Below are 18,772 nucleotides of genomic sequence, written 5' to 3'. Positions count from 1 at the left end.
GCTGTGAACCCTGGTTTGCAGAAGTGATGACATTTAAGAGTTTCCTCAAAGCTCAACGCGCTGTGAACCCTGCATTACTTGCACTAGCTTCTCATGCACTGAGGTTTAGATGATTCAAATATTCAATATGAACAAATGTGAATTTGAGGAAATTTAATATAGGAAAGTCCTTGAATTTGGTGTCAACCAAGGTGTGAGAACCCTGAATACTTTCTTACTGGAAACTGAGATTTATGTGGTTCATGCTCACATCTGTGTTACAGAGAAAGTTTGTTGTCTGTGTATGAAAACAGTTTTCAGACAGACTAGATCGTCTTCCAGGGCTACACAACCTTGACTGTGTCTTAGGAGACTTCCTCACTGTGTCCTTGTCCTCTAAATTTAGCTCGGCGAGGACTCGGACTATGACAAGCTCACTGACATGGTGAAGTACCTGGACCTGGATCTGCACTTTGGGACCCAGCGCCGATCCAGTAAGTTGTTCACCTTGTGTTCCACATTCACCATCTTCAGTATCACTGTGTCACGTCTGTATTTGTGACCATGAATTCATCATTTTCAGTTATGTGAATAATCAGACGTGTAGTTTAGAATAGAAGTGTATTTCCACCATGCAGTGCCAGTGCAGTATCAGCTCAGTATGGAACAGTGAATACTGTGAATACTGGTTCATTGAACTCCTCCACACACACGTTTTCATTAAAAAAGAAACTCATACAGCCTTGAATCCTCTCTCTGTCACAGTGAATCCAGTGTGTCACATTTAGTCAGATTCATTGGCAGAAATGTAATATACTGCCCATACGTATGTTTGTAAGTGTATAATTGTTTAAAAATCATTTGTTGTTTTCCTTTTCTGAAGTTCCCAAACCTCAATATGATGATTTCGCTTGTCCACAAAAAAATATTCACTTTTAATGATTTTTTTTGTTACATGAAGAAAATATTCACATTTAAGAAGTTGAAAAATCAGACAAGTGTGATTGATTAATGATTGCTGAACTGAAGTGCTCGGTGGAAACAGAGCTAACATCTTCATCTGCTCACGTGTGTGTGTGTTTTTGTTTGTACCTTCACAGTCATGATGATGATGATGATGTTGTCCATAACCTGCTTTTGGAGCTGCTCCATTCACCTGCTCGTCATATAAAATCTCCATAAGGCACCATAACCATCCGAACCCCTCCTCTTCCTCTTCTTCCTCCTCTTCATCATCTTCATCTTCTCCTCAAACAATAATAATGACGCAGCTCTGTCAGAGGAAAAACCACACCAAACCTGTGTTTATTAAAGAGATCCTTCAAGGAGCTATTTGACAGAGCTGTGTTATTATGATTCCATCACACTGTGTGTGTGTGTGTGTCTGTGTGTGTGTGTGTGTGTGTGTGTGTGTGTGTGTGTGTGTGTGTGTGTGTGTGTGTGTGTGACCCCTGGTGCCAGGAGAACAAATCCTTACACTGTTGTTAAAATGATCAGTTTCTCCTCCAGAGCCAACTTTCCTTCCTGAGAGCTTTAAAAAGAAAGACGTGGTGGAGATTCTGTCTCATAAGAAGGCCTACGCATGTGACTCACACACACACACACACACACATTCCTCAAAAAATGAAGTTCTGCCTCATTAGGACCAGGTTTTGGTCTCCATGAGTTCTGGTCCTGACAAGGTCAGTGTTTATGCCAGAAAACATCCCACAGAGGCAACAAAAACAAGAACATGCAGCTTTTCATTAAGTTTTAGAAAATTAGGACTAAAAGCGTACGGATTAAAACTCTAATTAAAAAACTCAAAATATCATAAGTTTCGTTTAAAATTAAATGAAATGATATGATTTAAGGTGGCTGCTTTAAAACTGTTAAAGATCCTACATGTGAAAGAAGTTGGAACTGCAGGTGCTCTTATTTTGAAGTGCAGTAAGCAACATGCTGCGTCACTTTTGTCGTAGCTTTACTTCCTGTTTACCTTTTTTCTTCATCGCTTCATTGTACAAACTAAGCAGCGTGAAGGGTTAAATGTTACGTGAACAAAGAGAACAAAGATTCCACTACACACACGACGGCAGGCGCCCCCTTGTGGCATCATTGTGTAAAATACTACTGACTTTCTTCTTACGTGATTATCCAGATAATGTTAAATCACCACGATAATACCAGAGTTTTTTTAATCAAAATATGCCATAAAATTGTGTCCTGTGTCCTTTTCTGTGAACCGTGGACATGGAAATGAGCTGCAAAACATCATTTCACTGACACTGACTTCTTTAAACAGCTTCAAAGGTGTTTTACGGACAGTTTTCATGAAAGAAACACGTTGTTGTTGTTGTTGTTGTTGTTTGAAAACTCTCCTGTGCTGCTATCTTGACCAGGAACTCCCTGGAAGAAGAGATCTTGTATGGGACCTTTCCTGGCTTTTAAATAAAGGATAAGTGTTGTTTGTTGTGTCCTCCTCCTCCTCCTCCTCCTCCTCCTTCTTCCTCTTCTCTGCAGCCATCCTCATCGCTCACCTGAAGCTCTCCCCCGACGAGCTGCGTCAGGTGTTGATGAACATGTCCACTAACCGGCTTGAGCCGGCCCACATCAAGCAGCTGCTGCTCTACGCGCCCAACGACGACGAGGTCAAACAGTACGAGCAGTTTGAGCAGGACCCGGCCAAACTCAGCGAGCCCGACCAGTTCATTTTCCAGGTACCAAAGAAAACGAGCCAGAGTTTTAAATGTGCAGTGAAAGAGTGACGCGGGTTAAAGAGAAAAGACGTGTGTCTCAGATGCTGATGGTGCCCGAGTATAAGACGCGTCTGCGGAGCCTCCACTTCAAGACGACGCTGCAGGAGAGGACGGAGGAGATGAAGGTGGCGTACGACTACATCTACAAGGCTTCAGTGGAGCTGAGGAGCAGCAAGAAACTGGCCAAAATCCTGGAGGTAAACCACAGTCAGTCAACTCAGTCAATCTATAGTTGAAGAGTGAAAAGTGACTTTGTGATTTCCCACAGTTTGTTCTCGCCATGGGGAATTACCTGAACAACGGGCAGCCAAAGAGCAACAGAACGACCAGTTTTAAGATCAACTTCCTCACTGAGGTACAGCTGTGTGTGTGTGTGTGTGTGTTTCTAATGTTGCTCTTAAAGGGATTGTTCAATTTTGAGATATTTCCTTATTATCAAAACTGACTTCCTGGACATCTAATAAATAACAGTATACCTGCACCTGCTTAAGTCTCACTGTTAAACATTATATTCCATCACTGTTAAACAGCCTTTTCCATCAGGAAACTGACGTTTCTAAAACCTTCTTTCTCCTCCACACTAAAGCCCATAGAGAAAATCAATGATTTTACAGCGTGACAACTACTAGTAATCTGTAATCCAACTATGAGAAGGCAAAAATAAACTCCAATACTGACAAGCAGTCTGGGAAATGTAGAAAGTCACTGACAGGAAAGTGAAGTTTCTCTCTGCGACACCAAAGTCCATAGAGAAAATCACAGCTGGCAGGAGTCGTTGATCCACAAGTTGGAATGTGTATTTTTGAGACTTCGGTATTTGAAAACCTTTGTTTTAATTTACCTCAGTGACACAAACTGACCACACGGGGCAGCAGTGGACCAGCACTGCCCCGTGTCTCTATGAGCTAAAAACGCTGATTTTCTCAGTGGAGTTTGGTGCAGGAGAGTGAGCTGTTGTGTTTACACTGCTGTTTCTTGATGTAAATGTGTAGATGTTATTAGGTGAGTATCTAAAACGGGATTTTTTTTCCATTTGTTGATGTCATTATTTGAAAAAACACTTGCATTATCTCCCTCAGAGTCTCTGATTGGTCTCCCTCTCTCCCGTCTCCTCTCGCAGCTCAGCACGACCAAAACCGTTGACGGAAAATCCACCTTCCTCCACATTCTGGCCAAGTCTCTGTGCCAACACTTCCCCGAGCTGCTCAACTTTTCCAGAGACCTCACCACAGTTCCTCTGGCGGCCAAAGGTACGACCGCGTTTACTGCAGCTCCTTAAAGTGAAGAGCAGCTCCATCCTAATAAAGGACTCACTCTTACAGGATGATGGTTTGCATATATATTATATTATATTGTGTAGTGTAACAACACGCCACGTTTGTCCTTGTGATTGCTCCAGTGAACCAGAGAGCCATCACAGCAGAGCTGGGCGACCTTCACACCACCATCCAGGACATCAGGACGGCCTGTCTGAAGATCACACCCACGTCTGAGGACCACTTCGCCTCTGTCATGAGCGTACGTCAACAACTTAAACACAAAGAACCACATTTTTAGCTTTATTTTCAACCAGTTCAATGTGAAAATGTATATAAATCTCATGTTTGTACTTTAATTTGTATAATTTAGGGAAAAACGGCTCATTTGTCTCAACATGAAGGCTCCATCTCTTCAAAAACATGTTGTTTTATTCACACTGAAACCTGCAACTATTACTATAATTTGTTTTCAGTGATCCTACAGGACACGTTAAAGGATAGTTGAGTGTTTCTGAAGTGTTTTTAATGAGGTAGCAACAAAAAAAGGAGAAGTTTGTGTCATTTTGTCGCCCGTTCATCCTCCCACACCAAACCCCGCAGAGAAAATCAGCCATTTTACATCACAGCTGGCAGGAGTCGCTGATCCACTGCTGCCTCCATTAGCACGTTTAAATGTCGTATTTTGTAACTTTAGTGTTCAGATCACTCATTTGATCAGATTTACTTCAGTGACACAAACTGACCACACGAGGCAGCAGTGGACCAGCAGCTCCTGTGTCGATGGAGTTTGGTGCAGGAGAGTGAGCAGTTTAGAAACTTCAGTTTCAGCCAGAAAATACCGTCAATACGATGAGATAAAGTCCACAGACTGAAACAGACATAGATTTAAAACCCCTGAAATATGACTTTAAAAGACGAGCATGTCTGCATGACACAGAGTTTCCTGGAGAACAGCCACCCTGCCGTCCAGTCCCTGGAGTCTATGCAGAACCAAGCCATGGAGGAGTTCTCCAAGGTGGCCTCCTACTTCGGCGAGGACGGCAAGTCCATCAGCACCGAGACCTTCTTCGGCATCTTTGCAGAGTTCATATCCAAGTTTGAGGTGAGTTCCTGGCTCAATCTTTAAATAAGTCCTGAGCAGCGCAGGTGCCTGCAGGGTTTCAAACCTCGCTGAGCGACAGCCCGCAGCTACAATGTGATTATTATGCCGTCTGGGGACCCGACGAGCGAGCGAGCGACTGAGTGAGTGAGTGAGTGTGACTGAGTGACTGAGTGACTGAGTGACTGAGTGACTGAGTGAGTGAGTGTGAGCTCCAAATCTAAAAATAATGTGGTTAATATGCAGTAAGTGCTGTGTAAATCACACAAGAGTGTGGTGTTTGTGTGTGTGTGTGTGTGTGTGTGTGTGTGTGTGTGTGTGTGTGCAGAGAGCTCTCACTGAGACCCAGACTCCAGAAAACCCCAGCCCCAGAAGCCCCAGACTGTCTTCTCCTCTGGCCTGGTGAAGACGGAAAGGACGCCCAAAACCTGACGAGACAGAGAGAGAGAGGGGAGGGAGGGACGGGCGGGCGCTCAGATCCATTTTCACTCTGCAACCAAAGTGCCAAGACCACACACACACACACACACACACACACACACACACACACACACAGGGTCTCAGAGCGACCGCGTCATCTATAGCAAACTGAAAAATTCAGCGTTATCTGTCGATAAGTAGGAGCGAGCGAGCGAGCGAGCGAGTGTCCCCCGTGTGGAGCAGTGCTGTTACTGCAGGATCATTGAAAAACAAACGTCATCACTCCCCGTCTATTTTTAATACGCACTGTAAAACTCTATAAACACATGTACATGTCTCATCGTAAAGCTGCGTTCATGTAAAGTAAAACTAGCCGCGATATAGACACACACACGTTTATTCTACCACAAAGTTTATATTTTCTATCACGTCATATTTGAAAACTGTAAAAAAATAAAAAAGAAGCGTAGATTTTAGACGGAGACTGTAGTTCACACGACGACTGATAAAGGTTGGTACAGCGACGCGTTCACTGCCACATGTACAGCAGGATTTAGTTTATACAATTAGTCGTTTTGAGTTTTTACAACAAACTTTTTGCTTCTTTCATCAAATTGTTGCTAAATTAAAAATGTTTCCCTCGTCATATAATGAGTTAAAGTCACATTATTTCTCGCTAGCTCAGTTCACTTCAGAGCTTTGTTTTGACAGAATCGAAATGTAATCAATAAAACTACAGAAGAAACAAACATTTAAAACAACATAGATTATCAAATAATCCCAATCAGATTTGAATCCGCCTGATGCTAAAAGTGCAGCAGAAAACAGTTCAATGTGTTTGCAGTGAGCATCAGTCCACCATTTTCTGTGGAAGCAAAAAAAATTATATAAAATGTTAAAGTTGATCAGAATATAAAACTTTTAATTTATTTAAAAAAATAAAAGGTTTTTAAATATTGCACCAAATCACAACATACTTTTCAAATCAAATTAATTGGATAAATTAAAATATTTAAGTTGTACTATGTACTTTAATTGAGTTTAAATAAATACAAAATTCAAAACCCAAAAATAAATTTTTTTTCCTGGAGCTGATTTTACAGATTCACGTCAGTCACGCGACGCAAACACGTCAAAATAAAAGAAACACATCACCTTAAACCTTAAAAAAAAGTTTAAAAAAAATTCTTGACTGCTCAAGAAAGGAACCAAAACTCAATTTAAATAATAATAAACAAATATTTTATTTATGAATTTAAAATTGAGTGCTTTATAACATATTCACTAAGTGTTTGGACTTTTCAACACAATCAGGTTTTTAAATGATTTTATAAAAAGTCTAATCTGTAGCCGAGTCCAATCACACACGCTGGAGTACTCGGATTATAATCTGACTGTTTATTGAATCAGATCCAGATAAATCCACTCAATCCCCTCATTTATTTGATTTGTTTTGTAGAGGGAACATTTTTGCTGACTCATATTTGGCTCATGAACTTTGTGTGGCTCAAACCATGAGTCAGCACTTTTTTAATTGAATAGTCAGTCCAGAAGGACGAGAGGCCGCTTTAGTGACGGAGACACGTGGGTTAGAGGTCCGGTGTGCAAGAATTAGTGACATCTAGTGGTGAGAGTGCAGATGGCAAAGCAACAGAGGGGGAACTACGGTGGCCTTCACAGACCACAAAATATGTTGTTAGCAAAGAAGACAATGCAAACAAAATGGCCGCCTGTCAAGGCCCTTGCTTGAATAACATTTAAAAGTCAACAACACATTTTTGGTTTTAAAGTGATTTTTTTTAAACACATCAGATGTTTAAACGACTGAGGGGAGGGAAAAACAAGGAAACCACTCGTGTAAATGATTACTTCCTGCTTCTGTGGTCGTCATGGTGATCTACGGTACAGTGTACCTGTAGCCGTGTGGTGTTTATGTCGATGAACCTCCTGTATTTTTGCTATGCACTGCTCATTCATCGTCCTCATTCCCAAAAGTCCGCCTTTTATTTCCATTTCCATCGGAAAGTTACGATTTCTGTCAGCTTTAGCCGACGAGGCGATTGCGATCCTGGCTGCTAATGAGTGTAGTGACCGTGTGTTGTCGTCACCATCAGTTGCATGTTGGTGCAGTCCGTTGTGTTACGCTGTGCAGCTGGTAGCATTCAAACCCTGGATGTTTTTATTGATCGATTTATTTAGATAATCCACTCGTCGTTTCGTCCGATCGGTTCATTTTTATAACTGTTATTGTTTTGTTTTTTATGTTTTCTCTTCATGTTTGGTTCACAATATTTTGTTTTTGATCTATAAAAATCTCATGCTTGAAAGTCAAAGGTTATCGACTTTTTTTTGTTTCTTTTTTTTGTTGAAAAAACACAACTATTGTTTTTGCTATTATATCATTGACAGATTCATCCAAAAATATCCAATAATAGTGTTAACAATTGTTAACATGAGTCCAATCCTCGAATGTTATTTTGACATGTGTGTGAAAATGACACATTTAAAACAAATTTTACAATTTTTTTCTTCAAATGTAGAAAAGATTGGGAAAATGTGATCATTTTATTTTATCCTTACGAGTGATTCATCCTCTGGTCATTGGCTTATAACACATTTACAACCAGTAAAGGTACAATATGTTAAATATCTACGTCTTCTTCTTTAATAGATCATAGAAATTGTATTTATTTTTTATTTTGTCAACTCTTTCACTGTTTCTCTCCAAAAATGTTCTTCAATAATCTCATAATCACCGGCTAATTTTCTCCCGCAAATGTTCTCACAAGAAAACGGGCGCCATTATTACGTGATATTATTTATGTCGTTTTATGTCGCGATTAAATCAGCCTCGTTATCTTGCAGTAATGCATTCGTTCTTGTCGTTATTGCGAGAAAATCAGCCTCGTTATCTCGCAGTATGCATTTATTCTTGTTATTGAAAGAAAGTGGAAACGCTGGCCTTATCTCGTGAGTTAATCTCATCATCGCAGGAAAACAGAGTTTGGTTTGTCGCGGTGATGAATTCATCGATCTGTTCGTAGCTTTGTAATCCTGAGATGACGCTTTATTTAACTCGTTATCGTGAGAAAATGAGCTTTGTTATCTTGTGATAACACCATTACCTCCACAGGAAAATGTTCAACGATGATATCAACAACAACTGAGAAGTAGAGGCACGTTTTCGCCCCCTGGTGGTGATTCAGTAACCTGTTACATCCGTCTGCGTGAGAGATTGTGAGAGAAGTGAGTGAGAAGGTGTTTGTAACGTCACAAAAACATAAAAACCACGAGCAGATGTTGTTGTTACATAGTTTCTTCATATACTTTATTTTCTTTGGAAAAGAGGGAAATAACCAAGCTTTTCATATTACATAGTGTTTCTTTATTCCAACATTGAAGCTGATCAGACATAGAAGAGAAAAAAAAGCTTTAAAACGACGCAGCATCTTCATTTTTTTATAGTTTAATGGCATTTCTTTGTTTTTGTTTTCTGGAGATGCAAAAACTCTTCTGATTAAGGCAGCGAGCGGATTTTAACGCTTTAATGCGACGACTTCATGTTTTCAGAGCGACTGCAGCAGCTCACACTCTCTCCACTGATACCGCGACGTAACTCTGTCACATCTGAAAACACAAACGGTCAAACTCCACGTCACTGCTGAGAGTCACATCGTCACAGCGTGTGCTCTCAGCTCAGTGAGAAAGACGGGAAAATAAGAAGAAGAAGAAAGAAAGAAAGAAACCACTCGTTGGCCGGCACACTTGTCACAAGAAAACCAGCCCTTCTGTCCCGAAATAACGAGCGCAATTTTTGTCTTAATCATGAGAAAGCAAGTCTAATCCCGAGATATCGCGCGTTTTTGTCCCGAGATAATGCGATGATTTACGTCGTAATCAGGAAACATCAAACGTCGGTATCTCGCAATAACCCATTCATTTGTCCCGTACTCATGAGAAAGCAAGTCTAATCCCGAGATATCGTGTTCATTTATGGTTATCGTGAGAAAACAAGCCTTGCTGTCCCGAGAAAATGCCGTCATTTGTCGCAATCATTTATGTTATGAAAAAACAAACTTCTTTATCTTGTAATAACCGGCTAAACCCGAGATATCGTGTTCATTTATGACGTTATGATGCGAAAACGAGCCTCGTTATCACAAGAGAACTCACAGTTATTCTGTCACCACAACAGAACGAGCCTCGTTAACGCGAAATAACGCATCATTTATCTTATCGTCACAGGAGAACAAGATTCGTAATCCCAAGGTTTCGTAATCACGACAAAATGAACCTCGTTATTCTGAGATAAATTGATGCCAATTTAAGAAAACAAGCTTTGTTACCGCGAAATAACGCACAATTAATCTTGTCATAGGAAAGCGAGTATTGTAATCTCAAAATGACATCATGACGCTTTTATTTACTTCATAATCCCGACAAAACGAGCCTCATTAACCCGATATAACGCAATAATTTATCTAATTATGAGAACCTCGTTATCACGAAATAAAAAGAATTAATCTAGCCATCGCAGGGTTTCGTAATCCCAAGATTATCATGAGAAAAGAAGCATAATAACGCGTTAATTTACTCTGTAATTTTTCCGAGATCAAGTGCAAGCGTTCGCTGTTGTTTGTCTTTTTCAGTTCGGGATTAAACTGGTTTCTCTACATTCACTCACTCACAGCGTCTTCTCGTCTTTTCTGTCCCGACAAAAACAAAGGGAAGCTAAATACTGACGGACCGCGTTCAGACGGCGACTTCACTCCGAACAAAAACAAAATCAACATCATTTTAAATTACACAACTTCCGTTCTTTCCTCGCGTCCCTGAAACAAAGAACAACGCAGTCTTCCTGTGAAAATACTGTCGTCTCAGGAGACTTGACTTTGTTTGTTTTACAGTAAATACAGTTTTACAAAAGGCCGAGGTTCTGATCCGGAGGAACCCGTGTAAGGCGTGGTTTACGTTTTAAAGACTGAAGCCACCAGGGAATGTTTGTGTTTGTTTGGTAAATAAATACAAGAGCGAGGAGGGAGGGAAGGAAGGAGACGAGGGAGGAGGGAAGGAGACGAGGAAGTGATTGGGACGACTGGAAACCTGCAGTCACCAGCTACACTTCAGGAAACAACTTTTGGTTTTTGACCTCGCTTCACCCTCATGTTTTCATCGTCTCAGGCAAAAAGAAAACAAAACACACACAATCTCACTCCACACTGCCCCCTACTGTCAGACAGAGGCCATGTATTGCTACAGAAATCCTCACTCACACACTGACGATTGTCCGGAGCTGCTTTTTAAAGGGATAGTTGGGGTTTTTGGTTGTGAGAGGAACCGAGAAGCAGCTTCACTCACTGCAGGAAAACAGGAAAAACACTTTGCACTGAACGAAGAGTTAATTAAATTAAATCTTCATCAGCTTAAGTCAACAATATGTCACTTAATCTCATGGTTTAACAGCTTTTCTTTGGGCTGGAAAGTGAAGTTTTTGTCACTTGGTAAACGTTCGCTGTTCCACTGCTGCCTCCTTTATTAATTTCAAATGTCTTATTTAACCACTTTAGTGCGGGAAACTCTTTTTCCCAAATTACATGAGTGGCACAAAGTGACCACACGAGGCAGCAGTGGACCAGCAGGAGATTGAGAGGATTATAAAGTGTCAGTTTCCAGGCAGAAAAATATGTCAAATGACTTAAGTAGAAGAATATGTGAAAAACTATTTTCTTAACAAATAAAACCAGAACTATCCCTTTAAGTAAACAATGGCTGCTAACATCAGTTAAACTGTTGAGTTTAAGGGAAAAAAGCAATAAAAAGTCATTTCTTTCTGCGCCTACATTTGCTTTTTTTAATGATCATTTTCTTTATTAACCGTTTACTCTTTAAAATGTAAATTATAGCTTCGCAAAAACGTGTTTTTACATTTTTAAGCTGCTTGTTTTTGTCCAAATACGCTGTTAAATATCAGTTTTAGTTATTAATAATAATCCTGTAGATTTAACCAACTTAATCTGCATCAGTAACAGAGTGACGGCTACGTTTATTTTTTTTACGAATTATCGCAGAAATGAACTGCGTCAATTCTGCTGCAACAGCCACTGTTTACCAGGAGCGCGGTGACGTCTGTCATGGCCACCGGGGGGAGCTGTAGCTGCAGATGAGCGTGAGGGAGGAGGAGGAGGAGGAAGAGGAGGTGAAAGTGCGAGGAGTTTGTGGACCAGTGCGTCTCAGTGTCTCCTGCTTAGAGGACGGTGCTCTCACTGTCCAGGTCACAGTCTTTAGGTAGAGACAGGAAACAGGACGAAGACGAAGAGGACGAGGACGACGAGGACATCGCTGGCTGCTGCTCTGCAGAGAACTCTGGGATCAGAGCTCGACTCAGTCCTCTGAACGACATCACCGGGTCTGAGGGACACAGAGACGCAACGAGTTACGAGACGACGGAGACGAGGTAACAACTTTTTTATATAAACAAACTATGATTGTTGTTTTTTAACATCTTAATTAAATATTTGATGAAAGATCATTAAATTACACTATTATTTTTTTTTTTAAAGAAATTGAATTTCCTACCCTCTCAAGTCATTAAGGACAAAAGTGTCCATGATGACGTCTAAGGGTTAGGAATCGTTTAAGGTTTAATTTAAGTGACAATCATGATTGAAAACCAGGACGTTATCAAGAGAAAGTGAGACGCTCAGTTTCTGTCACTCTCAACTACGTCTGGTATGCATTAAGTCTAAGGTTGAAAAATTCCCAGTAAATTTCCAGAAACTTACCTGGAACTTTTAGGAAATATTACAAATTGAAAACATTCCATGGGAACTTACCTTTGGGAAATATTTTTTCATAGCATGTATAGGAATTAACTGGTAATTTTCATTTAAATAAACTGTCATATACAAATATGTTTGTTTTGTCATCAGCTGACTTGTATACAGAAATTATACAATTAAAAAAACATGACAGATTAAAGTGGAGTAAAATAATCCAGCAGATGTTAACGTTGATATTTAACTGTATTTACACCAAATCTGACGGTTTTGTCAAAATTTAGTTTCAATAAGATTATTTACTAACTACATGTAAGTTCCCAGCCTTCAATTTTGAAATATTCCCAGTTAATTCCCATGGAAAGTTTCCAAATTTGCAAACACTAATGAAGACGAATCGCTAAACAGTTTCTAATCACAGGAAAAATTCCCCTCGCCAATAAAGAACCAACTTAAAAAAGAAGAAACCGTTTCCTTCACCTTCAGTGTTTGTTAGTAAAGTTTACACAAACACTGTGTGTGTGTGTGTGTGTGTGTGTGTGTGTGTGGACTTTAATCACAAACATGTGCACTCTCCACTCTCTCTCATAGTTTCCACAGTGGGAGGTTTGTCTGTGACACAGCAGGTGGCGCTGTTGCCTCACACACACACAGAGAGTGAAAGTGATGCTGTGTGTGTGTGATGTCATAGCTTCAGAGAACAAACATGCGTCAAACCAATAAAATAAAAACCTGCCGTTTATGAAAGAGAGAGAATCCGTTTTCAGCCTCAGAGAAACAAACGTCGTTATTATTTCTGTGACTGAAGAAGAATGAGTCATCGTGAGAAACGACCACGCTGATGCTCGGCTCACGTTTGTCACTGAAATCATCGCAAATTACAGCAAAGCTTTCAAATAATGAGTAATAATTAAATCACGGTTCAGCTTCTTCAAGAATTCACGGTGATTTATCTGTGGATTATTTTCTTGATTCATTTAATGGTTTGGTCCAAAAAAATCAGACTCTTTGCTCCTTTATAATAAAAAAATATATATTATTATATACAAAAAAAGTCAACATTTTCTGAATATTTTATGGAATAATTCATCAAGAAAATACAGTTTTAATGTCCTATTGTTTATATTATTTAAGTGATGAGATGTTTTAAACTAGTCTCACATGAACTCCTGCTTTTAAGAGATTTAACATTTCACTTGATGATTTTTTTGGACTCTTAAAGACCAGAAACAGGCGTTGTTTTTGTTTGATGGCAGTCGAGCATCAGAGTGAAGTTTGAGCAGAAACTGCAAAACAAAGAGTGAAAGTCGTAGAATCAGAGATGGAAACAAACCTGTGGCGCGCGTGTGCGTCTTTAACCTGCAGAGTTATTACAACGTCACTGTTAGTTCATGAGTGTGTGAGTCACACACACACACACACACACACACACACACACACTCACCCGTCGTCTTAAACGCACACACTCCGTTAGCGTCGCCGCCCGGCGTGTTGGGCTGCGGCGGCGGCGGGATGCTGGGTCTGTTCCGCGGTTTGGGGACGGGCCGCGGTCGTGGGAGGGAGCCGGTCTGGTACGGAGACGGAGACGGAGGAGCAGCCGTGTCCTGGCCGGCGGCAGCCGAGGTCGGAGGAGGCGTGTCCGGAGGCGTCGGCGTGCTCGGAGGCGACGCGTCCGCGCCAGACTGAGCGAGCGATGCGAGCGGCATCGGGGGACTGGACTGGTTGGGCGGCTCGGGCGGCGGGTGGCTGGGCGCGTGCAGCGGCGGCTGGTTGCTGGAGTGGCGTCTGGGCGTGGCACATGGCTGCGAGGACGGCGAGGTGGGGGAGTGGCTGGACAGCGGTCTGGGCGTCGGGGAGGAGGAGGAGGAGGCGTGGTTGAGTGGATTACACGGCTGACAGGGAGGAGGGTTGGTGGGTTTGGGAGGAGGCGGAGCCTGTTTCTTTGTACCTGAGGATCCGAAAGAGAAAAATCATTATTTTACTCTTGTAAATGTTTGAGCCTTTAAACGGCGGCCATTTTGTGAGCTCAGAGCAGGAAAATCACAATAATCTGAATAATCTGAGGGTTGAGTTCCATTTAGCTTCACCACGCGATTCGTACCTGAAACTAAATTTGTTATACACAAGTGCAGCTACTTCCTGTTTTTGCAGTAGGTGGTTCCTAAAGGCTGGGTCGGGACCCACAGAGGGGTCACGTAAGATTCTTTTTGGGTCCCTAAAAACTAATTTTCCCAAACCTTTAGTTAAGATTTATAGACTTTTGTTTTAAATGACATGCATAAGATTAAGTTTTAATTCAAAAGTCTTTTAATGTCCGGTATGGCTGTAAATAATGTGCGATGTTATGCTCTAATTTGCTGTTTTTGTGGTTTAAATAGTTTTTTTGTTTGAAATGCAGTTAAAACAAATCACTAGTGTTTTATTATGTCTCATTTATTTATTCCGTACAGATGTTTACGGAGGTTAGATGTGTAATTACGATGTATTTCAAACAAGACGTCACATAAAAATGTATTAAGCGTGAATCTGGACTATACAGGGATTATTAATCCATAAAAGGTCAGATTATGCTGCACAAGCTGCTCATGGTAGGAAATTACAATGAAAGCATCGTATTTTATGTTAGAAAAGTGATCAAAGCTGCGATATCTTCACCAGAACTGTCACTTCCTGTGACAGCAAACCGTCAGAGAGTTGATCTCTCACCTCTGCGCATCATATGAGGACTTGGCCCCATGGATCCGGCTCCTGATGTCCCGGTGCCCAGCTGTCCTGCAGCCTGGCCACCTCCTCCTCCTGCTCCTCCTGCTCCTCCTGCTCCTCCTCCTGCTCCTCCTCCTGCTCCAGAGCCGTTCCTCTGGAGCAGAGGCGTCGGCGCGGCTGTGGAGTCTCGTAGCTTTGGGTTACTTCAGAGTAAATGAAAGAGAAATGATTAAATAAAGGCTTTTTAAAAACGTCAGACATGTTGATCTCATTGATTTTTAGGCTGTTAAAGTGGATTCAGCTGTGTTGTAATCTCTGTTTAATCTGATTTAATCTGAACCCTCCCATCACAATCTGCTGGACGTCGTGAATGTCGTCCTTTCACCGGCTTTTAATCAAACAAAGACTTGAATCACAGACTCAACAGTGCAGGCTTTTTTTTCCCGAGCGGTTTGAGCCGGTTAATGTGAAGTTCCTGCTGAGTCCAGAGATTTGGGAAGCAGAGAGGATGATGGGAAGTGTGACTGCGAGCACAATGACAGCAGCCTTTGTTGTGCTGGTTCTGTGGGACGACTTCAGACGCGTCTGCATAGCTGCGACTGGTGGCGGTGCAAGAAAAACTTGTGGTTTTATTTGAATGTGACAGAAACAACGAGTGGAACCCGAGAGATGAGGAGGAGGAGGAGTCGGAGGAGTCGGTCTGTATCTGTACTTTAATCTTATAGTTCATTATTTTAGCCACTTAACAAAAGGCTCAACTAATAAAAGCAACACTTGATGTTTGGAGCCTTTTGTGGAAGGAAAGTGAAGACTTTGTCTCTGCACCAAAGCCCATAGAAAAAACCTGCAATTGAACAGCAATGCAAACAGGAGCTGCTGATCCACTGATCCACTGCCGCTTCCGTCAGTAAGTCCTCATGAGCTCGACTTCGCTGTGTGAAATCCTTCTTCTGGATTAACCTCAGTGGCACAAACGTGACAGACGAGGCGGCCGTGGAGCATCAGCTCCTGTGTCCTCACAAGCTAAAAACGCTGCTTTTCTCTATGGGCTTTGGTGCGGGAGAGTGAGCGGTTCGTAAAACCTTATCAAACAGATAATATGGATTTAAGGAGACTTTAGATTTTATTAGGTGAGACTTTTGTTAAGTGGCTCGAATCCATTTTGAGTCGTAAAAAAAAAACCGTCATAAGTCATGCTGTGTTATTCCCCACCAGCAGCAGAGAAGCAGGAGAGCAGCTCTTACCTGAGCTCTTCTGTGTGCTGGGCTAGAAGCTGCTGAGCGGCTGCGAGAGCGGCCAAACCCTGCGCCAAGCTATGCTGACCCGCGTCAGGCCCTGAACCCCCTGGAGGAGCCTGTGGCTGAGGCTCGGCCAGGGGCTGGGGTAGCGGCCCGGCCCCGTGGCCCTGCCCTGCTGGAGCCTCCACAGGGGGTAAAGGAGGCTGGAAGGCAGGTGAGGTGTGCTGCTTTCTACCTAAGGTGTTACTGCCTCTACGCAGGGTGTGGTCCAAGTGCTTGTTAGGGGTGGTGCTGCACAGGGAGAGCAGGGGAGACAGAGACAGGACCGGGAGGAGAGAATCACCACAACCCACAGTGAGAAGTCAGTAAAAAATGAGCCCCAAATTTTACAAGAAGCAAAAAGACAAAAAGACAAAAAGCAACTGGATTAACAGGCAAATGATTATGTCCACAGTGAGGATTAACGTGTGTGGGGACAGAGACGGCAGGTTATAGAGCGGCTGCAGAGGACGGTTATTACTTGTCTTTGCGTGACGCGTCGCCGTCTGGTCCCATCGCGCTGCCGGGCCTCTTCCTCTCGATGGTGCCGCTGTCGTAGTCCAGGTGGTTGTTGTGGTTTGAGGCGGGGACGGGCATCGCAAACATGCCCGACACGTTAAACTCCACCTCTGAGCAAACAGACAAGCACAGGAACGAGTACAGCAAGATTAGAAAACTTTCAAAAGCTGGGAGCGTTCGGGTGAATGTAGCGCCCCCTCAGGTGAAAACCAAATATCCTCAAACTTGGTGGGAAGATGGTCGAGACCAAGACGGACCGACCGTAACCATGGCGACACGCTAAGTAAATGAGCTAACTCGTCCGAACGCGTTTCTTATACCGAGTGTGGGAAATGGTGAGGTCAGAGAACGCGAGGGGACGCGAGGGGAGTTTTTAAGTTTTTATTGAAGGAAACGTGAAACACAGGATGCACCGGTAACTCCAGATCGAGAACGCACCCTCAGGAAAGAACCAGTCAGCGTGCTGGATGATGGGCTCCACGATGGCCACCACGTGCACAGAGGTAGCTGCAGCCATCTCAGCCAGAGTCCTGGTAAGAAACACAAACACACCAAGCAAACATGTGACCATTTCAACTGAAAAATACACGACAAAAAAACTGGTATTAACCAGGATTAACCAGGATGAACCAGGATTAACCAGGATGTCGGTAAACACACTAAGATTTAGAAAAATTAAGGAAATGTTTATGTACAACTGTAAAATATTATGTTAACTCGGAAGAGAAGAGATTAAATAAAGCGATATATATCAGTTTCAGCCTAAGAACTCCCCGATGAAGCACGTTATCGTATTATTATTGTTATTATTATTGTTATTATAATTATTGGACCTCTCACCCCTCGGTCTTGGCCCACAGCAGATTGGGTCCCAGGACAATCGCGATGTTGCTGGGAGTCATTTTGTTGGCCTCGCTGTCCTGAGCCAGTTTGGCTAAAAACTTCACCAGATACCTGCACACACACACACACACACACACACACACACACACACACACACACACACACACACACACACACACACACACACACACACACACACACACACACGTTAAAAACAGGAAATACATCACGGTCACTGTGTTTGTCGTTCAAGAGTAAACAAACTCACCTCAGGTTGGTTTTGTTGTTCTTTGGTAGCTTATCACAAACGACCCAGAGCGCCTGCAGCCTCTTGTCTGGGTCCGACACACTGGAAACATGGAGACGAACAAAGTCTGTGTAACACTTACATGACCCAGTGACCCACATACTGCACACGTGTGTGTACTGTGCCTGATAGCAGAGCAGTAATAAATCAGTTTTACAGTGATTATGTTATGAGCCTTGCCTCGACGCCTGGATCCATTCATCATACAGCTGGTAGGTCATTAGAGGTTCAGGCAACTCCCTCAGGTAAGACTTCAGAGCTCCTGAAAACACACATTTTCCAAGCTTTAATCCACTTGTCCGGGACATAAAACGTCACTCAGAGGTTGTATGAGGTACTGACGCATATTTATCAAAAGCCTCACCTAATAAAATCTGCTTTTTCTGACTGGAAACTGAAAGTTTGTAAAGTGCTCGCTGTGCCACACCAAAGTCCATAAAGAAAATCAGCGTTTTTAACTCAGAGGGAAACAGGAGCTGCTGGTTTACTGCTGCCTCATTTGTTAAGTTTATGTCACTAAAGTAAATTAAATAGAAGGATTTCAATCACCGAGAACCCAAAACTACACATTAGAAGTTAATTATAGAGGCAGCAGTAGAGCAACAGCTCCTGTGTGCATTTCTGTAAAATGGACAATTTTCTCTATGGGATTTGGAATGGGAGAGTGAACGGTTTACAAAACGACCTTGTAATGTGTTTTGCAGGTGAATTTCAAAGACTTTTTAAATAACTGTTCAAGACATCAGTGAATCACGATATGTCTGGCAATATATTGTGGTATCGCGATATTATTGATATTGTGGACCATGTATCGTAGCGTGATATTATTGGTATCACGCGTATCATGAAGGT

General features: G+C 42.2%; 2 protein-coding genes and 2 long non-coding RNA genes across 7 annotated transcripts in view; 3 read left to right on the top strand and 1 right to left on the bottom strand.

Annotated features, from left to right (window-relative positions):
* grid2ipb (glutamate receptor, ionotropic, delta 2 (Grid2) interacting protein, b) overlaps nt 1-5,505 on the top strand; it is a 36,866-nt gene extending 31,361 nt beyond the window's left edge. The window contains exons 17-25 of the mRNA XM_044013721.1: nt 386-473; nt 1,477-1,563; nt 2,482-2,678; nt 2,759-2,914; nt 2,986-3,072; nt 3,838-3,967; nt 4,117-4,235; nt 4,914-5,078; nt 5,404-5,505. Coding sequence (XP_043869656.1) covers nt 386-473; nt 1,477-1,563; nt 2,482-2,678; nt 2,759-2,914; nt 2,986-3,072; nt 3,838-3,967; nt 4,117-4,235; nt 4,914-5,078; nt 5,404-5,481 — 1,107 coding nt within the window. The 3' untranslated portion in view covers nt 5,482-5,505. The remainder of the gene's footprint in view (nt 1-385; nt 474-1,476; nt 1,564-2,481; nt 2,679-2,758; nt 2,915-2,985; nt 3,073-3,837; nt 3,968-4,116; nt 4,236-4,913; nt 5,079-5,403) is intronic.
* A 26-nt stretch (nt 5,506-5,531) lies between these two features.
* On the top strand, nt 5,532-8,732 carry LOC122759136. The gene is made up of 2 exons (XR_006358237.1): nt 5,532-5,576; nt 8,629-8,732. It is a non-coding gene; the product is annotated as an uncharacterized LOC122759136 (long non-coding RNA).
* Nucleotides 8,733-11,681: 2,949 nt separating this feature from the next.
* Nucleotides 11,682-18,772, bottom strand: part of arhgap17a (Rho GTPase activating protein 17a) — a 34,761-nt gene continuing 27,670 nt past the window's right edge. For 2 of the 4 annotated variants that reach the window (XM_044013711.1, XM_044013712.1), the window contains 9 exons: nt 18,101-18,182; nt 17,882-17,962; nt 17,611-17,724; nt 17,209-17,300; nt 16,733-16,880; nt 16,219-16,503; nt 14,978-15,177; nt 13,716-14,219; nt 11,682-11,903 (listed from right to left, as the gene is read on the bottom strand). In XM_044013711.1, the coding sequence (XP_043869646.1) occupies nt 11,740-11,903; nt 13,716-14,219; nt 14,978-15,177; nt 16,219-16,503; nt 16,733-16,880; nt 17,209-17,300; nt 17,611-17,724; nt 17,882-17,962; nt 18,101-18,182 (1,670 nt within the window). In that variant the 3' untranslated portion in view covers nt 11,682-11,739. Of the gene's footprint in view, nt 11,904-13,604; nt 13,631-13,715; nt 14,220-14,977; nt 15,178-16,218; nt 16,504-16,732; nt 16,881-17,208; nt 17,301-17,610; nt 17,725-17,881; nt 17,963-18,100; nt 18,183-18,772 lie in introns of all 4 variants that reach the window. The other 2 variants (XM_044013713.1, XM_044013714.1) reach the window with 2 other exon arrangements.
* LOC122759135 lies at nt 11,706-15,230 on the top strand. Its single transcript, XR_006358236.1, has 2 exons — nt 11,706-11,949; nt 14,930-15,230. It is a non-coding gene; the product is annotated as an uncharacterized LOC122759135 (long non-coding RNA).

Source organism: Solea senegalensis, linkage group LG18, assembly GCF_019176455.1.
Source record: "Solea senegalensis isolate Sse05_10M linkage group LG18, IFAPA_SoseM_1, whole genome shotgun sequence".
NCBI lineage: Eukaryota > Metazoa > Chordata > Actinopteri > Pleuronectiformes > Soleidae > Solea > Solea senegalensis.
The sequence above is the reverse complement of the archived record's forward strand: the minus strand, read 5'-3'. Positions and strand labels throughout refer to the sequence as shown.